Below are 9,262 nucleotides of genomic sequence, written 5' to 3'. Positions count from 1 at the left end.
TCTTCCGTTTTACATTCTTTGAAATAAAAGCAGCTTCTCTAGTATATGTGTCTTTCTACAATTAGGAAGAAAAATCATTATTACTTTGTTATAAACTGTGTACGTTTTTTTTTTTTTTTTTTTTTTTTAAACATCTTTGCTTTTTTCTTGTTTTTTGGAGACTGGGCCCCACTATGTAGCCTTGGCTAGCCTGGAACTCACTCTGTAGGTGAGGCTAGCATTGAATTCATAGAGGTCCACCTGTCTCTGTGTCCCCAGTGCTGGGATTAAAGCTGTGTGCTACCACACATTGGCTTGTGCAGGTTTTTACAGTAAGAAGTAAAAGAAGTGTATCAGATACTTGTTCCACAGGCACATCAGCCACAGGATGTGGACTTCCCAGAAAGTGAGTGTCAGAATATCATGCAGCCAATACTAAATGAAAACTATCGTTTACTACAAAGACTCAGGAACTGAGATGAACACAAACAGGCCGAAACACATTACAAGTCGTAAGGAGTCTTAGGAGAAAGCAGTTACAGTCAAGGTGCAGCGTAACTTGTCAAGAACAGAAGTAGCCGGTGTGGACACGTCCCAGCCTTCATGTTGCTGCCCAGAGGTGGCAGGCAGCACAAGCAAGCTATACTCCAAGAAGGGCGAACTTACAACCACGACAGTACACTGACTATTACTCATTCACATATCAGTTCCAGGTGATTCAAGAACAGAATGTGGCCAGCCAGGAGGTGGTGCTGCACACCTTTAATCCCAGCGTTTGAGAGGCAGAGGCAGGCGGATCTCTGAGTTCGAGGCCTGCCTGGTCTACAAAGCCAGTTCCAGGGCAGCCAGGGCTGTTAACACAGAGAAACCCTGTCTTGAAAAACCAGAAATAAAGAAACAACGGGAAAAACAATAACATATATATATTACTTTAGGCTGTGGAAGAAATTTTAAGTAGGACATAAACTTCAAAGGAAAAGGTGTCAACTGCCATCTTCAGGAATGTGTAACTACTTTTTCAGAAGTAACCCCCTGACCCAGCAAATCCCACTACTATGCAAATATAGGGAAAACCTCTTATGTGTCAGGGCCTAGAAGAGAATGCAGCTGAGAAGAACAGCAAAGCCCAGTAGCCACCTGAGCACCCAACAGTAAGACCATGACTCGGATGGGCAGTGAGGTTAGTGCAGTAGAGGGGCCACCAACACAGCAGAGTCACAGTGGAAATGGTGCCTGGGTTTCACAGTGCTCACTCTTACAGACTCCTGCAGCTGAATCACAAAGACTTATGTAACTATAGCTCAATCACACTCACCTCTGTAAGGGAGCTGGGGTTGATGGGTGAGACAGTGCAGGACCATCAACAGTTCTGATATTTCTTAAGTAAAACCTTAATTAATAACATGAACTAAAATTTCTATGTGCCTAAATTTTATTTTGAAATTATAGTAAAAACAAAATTGTTTCAAAGAAAACATTCTTTAACAATTTAACAAGTAAGACTAAAGGAGGAAAAATGATGCCACTGCAGAGCAAGTTCAAGTCAAACCTGAAATGGCACAAATCTAACTGAAAACTTTCTTCTGGGCAGCTACAGATGCTCTTGCACACCTGAAAAACAGAAAATGTTCCTGTAAGACTTGCCTTTATGCTTTATTCAAGTCTAGCTGAACCACTGTATGCCTGCTACTTGGTGATGAGCATAAGTTACTGGTGCCTACTGTCCTGTTTGACTTGCCCCATTCCCATCAGTACTAGGGCAGCCATGACAGCCATTCCGGACCACACTTACAAATACAAGGGGTCATTCATAATGGTGTTCAAGAGGCAGAAAGGCCTAGGGTGACAAAATCTGGAGAAGAGTTCTTGTAGAACGCCATCTTTTGAGAAATTAGAATATCTGAGATGCTTTCATAAGCAATTTAGCATTAATCTCTGCCATTGCGGTCATGTGTAGATACACACGTGCTGACTAAAGAGGTGACCAAGTATGTCCACTTACATCATTCATCTTTATCTGCAAGCCCCATTTCTACCAAGGACATATGAACTGGGTATTGTTCATCTTCATATAATGTCACTATTTGTTCTGGTGCTTGGGCCTAAAATTAAAAGACAGAGTTATCAGCTGGGCAATGGTGGCGCACACCTTTAACCCCAGCACTTGGGAGGCAGAGGCAGGGGGATCTCTGAGTTTGAGGGCAGCCTGGTCTACAGAGAGAGTTCCAGGACAGCCAAGGGTACACAGAGAAAATCTGTCTCAAAAACAAGCAAACAATAACAAAATACAGCCATCAAAAAAGTACACCTGTAATCCTAACACTCAGAAGGCAGAAAGAAGCAGGAAGATCACAAAAAACCAATACCAGCAAATAAAACACAATACTGTCTTGGCTGCCCTTGCCTTCCTCCATGGCTTTGACTAGGGAGAAAGGCGCCTAAGACTAATTTATACTCTACCTTTAGAGGGCATCTTTGATAGTTTCCTGCTAAATCCCTATTCCTTCCACTTTCCTCCTCTATTAAAGCTAATGAAACTTCAAGTCTCTTCTGCCTAGGTAGAGTCAATGGTCTTTCGTAACATTGTACCTGTTAAAGTACCTTTACATTTGACACACCACACACTATATCTGCTATGCATAAACTAAAATTTGGCTGTTAGTCATAGAGGTGAAGAAATCAGTATTTGTAATAAGTACTTAGCCTGTCTGTATTTTCACTGACTTCTTCAGAAACACCCTGTCTAGACTATGTATAGCAAGCATGAAATATAACAGGAGTTTTCCAAAAGCATTTTCTAGTAATAGCTTTGTCTTGTCATAAACTCATTCTTGTGGAAGGCAGTGTGCATGATTCTTTGTCCTAGGACCTGGCAGAGAACACGAAGGAGGGAAGCAGGTGGACCTGAACCAGTCATAAAGACCAAGGATAACCCAAAAGGTACCTTCTACATCACCATGCCAGCTCAGGGCTGTGTCAAGAAGATCTGGGAGTCCTGGGTTCTATAATACTAAGCCAGAACCCAGAAATAGATTGTGTGTGTGTGTGTGTGTGTGTGTGTGTGTGTGTGTGTGTGTGTGTGTGTGTGTGTGTAAAAACTTTCCAGTTTTAGAATACTATGCAAAACAACTTGCTTGCCTGTTGGATATTAACAAGGTTCCTGCTTGCCTGTGGGATACTACTGTGTGGTATGCTAAGCTTAAAAAGAAAGGTCTGCTACTTTAGATACCATCTGGAGATATTTTTGTTTTTGTTTTTTAATCTTTTAAACTAATCTATCTTTAAGTGTATGAGTACTTTGCCATCCTGTATCTAAGTTCACAGTGTGTATGCAGTTTCACCAAGCTTGAAGAGGGCATCTGGCAGGAACGGGGGTAGCTGTGAGCCATGGGGAACCCAACCTGAGTCCCTCTGCAAGAGCAGCCAGTGTGGGCTCCTAACCGGAGCCCCGTCTCCAGCCCCCTAACCTCGAGTTTTGATACAGGTCTAGACACCTTACAGTCCCAGCCCCTCTGACCATAGCTCTCTTCAGCTTTCAGGATGCAGCTTGTCTGTCACTTTCTGGGCACACTTTCTTAGTGAGTTACTTGAGTGCCTACTAAGAAGTTTCTTAAACATCTTTCCGGGTCTCTTCAGATGAAATAATCATTTCTTACATTTCTCCCCAGCCTACAAAGTTACCTATATTTCTACTGTACTTGGATTCTATCTCTGATTAATGCTATGCGTGTCTGTTTTTCATTAACTTGAAAGTTCTTTAATTATAGGATATGCATCTTTATTATTTTATATTATTCGTTATGTATCACTTTAGGATAATATAGTTTTTTAAAACTAACTTTTTCTTTGGTAGGTGTAGCAGGGCCCAGGGTGATGACCTTGAACTTCTGACCCACCTGCTTGCATAGCCTGAATGGTGGATTACAGGTGTACATCACCACACTTGCTTTACCAGGATTTTGTGCATGTGAGGCAAGTGCTCTACTGAGTTCCATCCCAAGCCCCCAATAAAAACATTTAACTAGCCTTAAGACTTAACTTCTATAGTCTATTGTAGCTTTATAGGCTGTAACTATTATTTTTAAGCATAAGCAAAACACTTTACAAAGTTAGTAGGTCTTATGGAAATAGCTTTAAAATAATTTGGCTAGTTAAAATAGGTAATTACCACAGAGGAAGCATAAAGTTGTTTTCCTTGGAGACAGTCTATCATAGTCCATAATGCTTCCATGCTCCACTTGGGACAGTATGGTATTCTTGCCTTTCCCGAGTCGCTTAAGGGCGGTTTAAACCCTGCCAAGAGAACCTTTATGGCTTGGGCTGGATACTGCATAAGCTGAACAGGAATCTGACGTAGTCTGTTGGAAAAGAGATTGATAAAATGATCACAATGCCACAATTCAAATCTCATATTTTAAACTATATCACGCTCAGTAGGAAACAAGAGAACTAAGTTTCAGGACACTGGAATTTGCAAAGATGACACCAGGAGCAGTCAAGAAAAGTCAGAAAAACTGAAGCCCGTAGGCATTGTTAGTGATGTAAAATGGTACTGATGCCGGGCGGTGGTGGCGCACGCCTTTAATCCCAGCACTCGGGAGGCAGAGCCAGGCGGATCTCTGTGAGTTCGAGGCCAGCCTGGGCTACCAAGTGAGTTCCAGGAAAGGCGCAAAGCTACACAGAGAAACCCTGTCTCGAAAAACCAAAAAAAAAAAAAAAAAAAAATTAAAATGGTACTGTTGCTATGGAGAATCATATATGGAAGTTCCTTACATAGTAAAATAGATACAGTACGTGGTCCAGCAATCCCATCTCTGGTATATATTCCAAATTGAAAGTAGAGTCTCAACAAGGTACCTATATACTCATGTTCATTACAGCCTCGTCACAATAAATAGGAAGAGGTAAAAGCAGCCAGTGTCACCCCATGAAGGATGTTTAAAGTTGAGACAGATACACAGAGCAGCCTTAGGAAGCAAACTGTGGCATATGCCACACGATGAACCTTGAAGAATAGAACCAGAAGGGACAGAAAGGAGCTTATTGGGTGGGCTGAGGGTGAAATGGAGCATGACTATTTAATGGGCAGAATTTCTATGCAGACTGATTTAAAATGTTTTGGAAAGGCAAAGTGTAAAGTTGAACAATATTGTGGATGTATTTAGAAGCCAATTAATTGTACATCTAAAATACTAAGATGGTAAATTTTATACATATCTTATAAAAATAAAAATCTACATTAAAAATTCCAAATTTGGGGCTGGAGTGATGACTCAGTGGTCAAGAGCATACACTGCTCTTGCAGAGGACCCAATTTGGAGTCCCAGCACCCATGTCTGGTACCTGTAAGTCCAGCTCCAGGAGGATCTGATACCTGTGGCCTCTTCTGACACCTACATTAATTTACATAAACCCATATACACACTTAAAAATAACAAAGTGGAGATATTTTAAAGTTCTCAGTCTGGGCTGGTGACATGGCTCCGCAGGCGAGGGCTTGCTGCTGAGGAGCCTGAGACCTGAGTCCAGTTCCAGGATCCCATGTGGTGGAGGGAGAGAAATAACTCCTGTAGGTTTTCTTCTGACCTCAACATATGCACTGTGGCATGTGTGTGCACACACATACACACAACCCATAAAATAAATGTAAAATTAATGAATGCATCAGTTTGAATGCATTAGTGCAAAAACCTAGCCACCAATAAAGTAGGTGTTGCATTAAGGAAAAGAAAAGCACTTTCTCTTGGAGAAATTTAACCTAAAATGAGCCCAGATTGAATCCTCTACTCCATGTACTTCATGTCTCTGTCCTCTGTTGTATGTGCCTGCCTGAATGCTGTCTTATGAATCTGTCTGTCCCTGTGTCTCTGTGTATCCTTAACAAAGGGCTTTGCTCCCTCTTTTACTGAACAGCACAGAAAGCATCACATGGGAATGAAATGAGGGATGCCTTACAGAAATTAACAGAATTTTGTGAAGGATCAAACCTTACTGACTCCAACCCATCCCAACTGGCAGAGATAATAAACAAACACTATAAAGCAACATCTGTATGTTGCTTTCAACATATATGATAGATGTTCATTTTTATAAGGTTGATTTTCAACCTATTTGTTGTTTCAACAAATGATTTCTCATACATTGTTTTCTGAGTCAGAGGCATGGAAGAATACACAATTTAAAGCTCTGCATTAGCTTAGGTTGTAAAAGTTGATTATCTGGGAAACCCAAGGCAAGTTAAGGTTGGTTTTTTGTTCTCTCTCTCTGATTTTCAAGACAGGGTTTCTCTGTGTAGTCCTGACTGTCCTGGGACTTACTCTGTAGACCCGGCTGGCCTGGAACTCACGAGATCTGCCTGCCTCTACTAGGATCAAAGGTGTGCACCACCACCACCCAGCTATTTTGTCCCTTTAAGGCAGATTAAATACGCAGTTTGCGTATACAGTTGCAAAGCAGTCTCAAGTCTTAATAACCTCAACTCTGTAGACCCTGCTGGCCTGGAACTCACGAGATCTGCCTGCCTCTACTAGGATCAAAGGTGTGCACCACCACCACCCAGCTATTTTGTCCCTTTAAGGCAGATTAAACACGCAGTTTGCGTATACAGTTGCAAAGCAGTCTCAAGTCTTAATAACCTCATAATGTGTATCATAATTCTGGCTGTGAGGTCCAGCAAAAGTTCCAGGCTCTTAGAATCAAGAGGTATTTTCATAATAATGTATTGCCAGAATGAAGAAATTCCTAATTTATAAACAACTTTTTTTAAAAGATTTATTTATTTATTACATATACAGTGTTCTGTCTGCAGGCCAGAAGAGGGCACCAGATCTCATTACAGATGGTTGTGAGCCACCATGTGGTTGCTGGGAATTGAACTCAGGACCTCTGGAAGAGCAGCCAGTGCTCTTAACCGCTGAGCCATCACTCCAGCCCCTATAAACAACTTTAAAATATCTTTTTTTGTTTAAAAACAAGGCAACATTTTCCCCCTTAATCCCCTCCAGGTAAAACAAAGATTTAGGCCTGGGAGACAGCTCAGTGAGTAAAGTGTTTGCCATGGAAGCATGAGGACCAGAGTTTGGGTCCCCAGCACTCATGTAAACAGCTGAGCCTGTGACCCCAGAACGGATTCTGGGGCCTGCTGGCCAGCCAATCGAGTTGAAATGGAGAGTAAGCTCAGTTAGAGACCCTGTCTCATAAAGCAAGGTGGAGAGGAATAGAAGACACCAATATTGACCTTTGACCTCTGCATAGGCACACACATCCCCACAGAAATATATACTACATGTACATAAATATGCTTTAAAAAGCATTTTATTCAACTTTATTTTCCCCTTTACCTGTTTATTGTGAGCTTCTCTGTGGACCCATAATCAACAAATAGTACTAGGACAGATAAAGGATTAAATTCTTTAATGGAAACAATCTTTGCTCTATACCACAAACCATCAGCATATTCTGCGAGGCAAGGCATTTCTGGAAAGGCAGAAAAAGGGAACAAATCATAAAACTGATTTTCTTCCAAAAATTGTAATACAAAAAGTACAAAGAAATAAATGTGTAACATATGGTCACCACACAGAACTGAAGACTGAGTGTATGGCCTTGTGATGGCTTCTTCTTTTCTGCCTACATTTATCAACTTTTCTCATGAATGTCTGAAGAAAGGCACTGGTCCATCCTCAGAGTTCCTGTCCACTTCCACACAGGTAAGGTCACATTGTCAAGGGTGTGCTGGGCATGGGGCTCACTGGAAGAGCACTTGCTCAGCATGGGCAAAGCCCTGGATTAGATCCTCAGAATGAAAAAAGAAATACAACCTTGGAGGCATAAAGTAGCTATGAAGTTAACAGACCATGTGTGTTTAGATCCAGAAATTACATGATGCCCCAACTAGGACTTCCCTGGAGGTATGAATGAGGAAGGATTTTTCCTTCTGGACTGGAAGTCTGTGTACACACAAACCCCACCTGATGAGTTTCCTCTTACACTCATTGGTAACTATGAGACCTAAGCGCACAGTGCCCTTCCAATCACTGCTGTGCACCTGAGTGGTACTGCTTCCAGTGCTTCTGTCACAGGGTGAGGAGGGGGATGCTACTTCAGGCTGGGAGAGGTAAGAGAAGACCTCCAATAAGGGGAAAGCTGAGCAAGAGACTTTAACTATGATAAGACAGTCTGAAGGAAGGACATTACAAGCAAAAGGAACCTAAAGAAGTTACCAGCCAAAATAAGTTATGGCCTATCAGAAGATTAAAGTTAAATCAGTCAAGAAGTTAAACTGATATAATTTTTCCTTTGCTTAAACATATTCTTATATGCAACAGACCAAGAATAAAAATAGCTCTATGCCCCACACAGAAAAATGTGCAGACATTCTTGGTATTCAGGGACTGTTAATGGCAAGTGGGTCAATTTTCCTCAGAAGAGAATCATGGATATTTAATAAAGATGTGAAGAACAGACTGGAAAGAAAAATAGAAGAATTTTAACTTATCCTGATAAATTATCACAGACTGAGCACCTACCTCAAAAGCTGTCAGTTTAGGTAGGTGATTTGTACTTAATGTCATTACCACTGTAGTCTGAAAGTCAACTTTCACAATTAGTGCTAGTGGTAAAGCCTCAAACTTAAAAAAAAAATCATTCTTATACCCTTAATTTCCAGCTCATCCAACTCTGCAGAGTGAAACTGTCCCCACAGGAGTGATACGTTACTTATCTGACTTGGGTCACCTTACTAATCTAGAACACGGGTGTCTTTAGAATGTAGAAATCCTACACGTGAAGCTGAGGAGAGGAAATGCCAGTTAACATTGTAAATGATCCACCGAGCTAGCTCCCTGGCCCATTGGATAAAAGGCAATCTCAAATCTCACCAAGATCCTGGGCACTTAGCATGAGCATACCTGAGCTAAAGTCTGTCAGGGGAGGGAAGGTCTCCACATTCTTGTTAAATCTCTGCAGTGCTTCTTCCAGGTTCTCTGACTCAGATTCCCAACTGATTCCACTGTCATCTGTGTCACCATGATGGTTAAACTGAGCACAGCTTTCCACAGAGTCAAGGCAAATATATACCTACAAGGGAGCAGCAGGAGAAGAGGAAAAACAGCCTTGCAAACTCTGTCATTTCTGAGTTCACTTACAGGTGGCCTCCAGCCAGGGCCCAGTGGCCCCTGCCTCCTGTTCCCTGGCCCTGTGGAGTGCCCTGTGTCCCGCCACACTGATCTTGCAGCCAAGAGACTGCACTGAAGTAGGAGTGTGGGTGTGAAGACTGGTTGTA

At 41.8% G+C, this 9,262-nt stretch overlaps 1 protein-coding gene across 1 annotated transcript in view; it reads right to left on the bottom strand.

The window, feature by feature from the left end:
• Positions 1 to 1,393: 1,393 nt before the first annotated feature.
• Rnf17 (ring finger protein 17) overlaps positions 1,394 to 9,262 on the bottom strand; it is a 120,323-nt gene continuing 112,454 nt past the window's right edge. The window contains exons 33-37 of the mRNA XM_006993462.4: positions 8,889 to 9,057; positions 7,320 to 7,455; positions 4,148 to 4,337; positions 1,982 to 2,081; positions 1,394 to 1,590 (exon numbers count right to left, since the gene is read on the bottom strand). Of these exons, the coding sequence (XP_006993524.2) occupies positions 1,983 to 2,081; positions 4,148 to 4,337; positions 7,320 to 7,455; positions 8,889 to 9,057 (594 nt within the window). The 3' untranslated portion in view covers positions 1,394 to 1,590; position 1,982. The remainder of the gene's footprint in view (positions 1,591 to 1,981; positions 2,082 to 4,147; positions 4,338 to 7,319; positions 7,456 to 8,888; positions 9,058 to 9,262) is intronic.

The sequence above is a fragment of the Peromyscus maniculatus genome, chromosome 9 (genome assembly GCF_049852395.1).
Source record: "Peromyscus maniculatus bairdii isolate BWxNUB_F1_BW_parent chromosome 9, HU_Pman_BW_mat_3.1, whole genome shotgun sequence".
Classification (NCBI taxonomy): Eukaryota; Metazoa; Chordata; class Mammalia; order Rodentia; family Cricetidae; genus Peromyscus; species Peromyscus maniculatus.
Note: the sequence above shows the minus strand (reverse complement) of the source record. Positions and strands in the feature narration are given on the sequence as shown.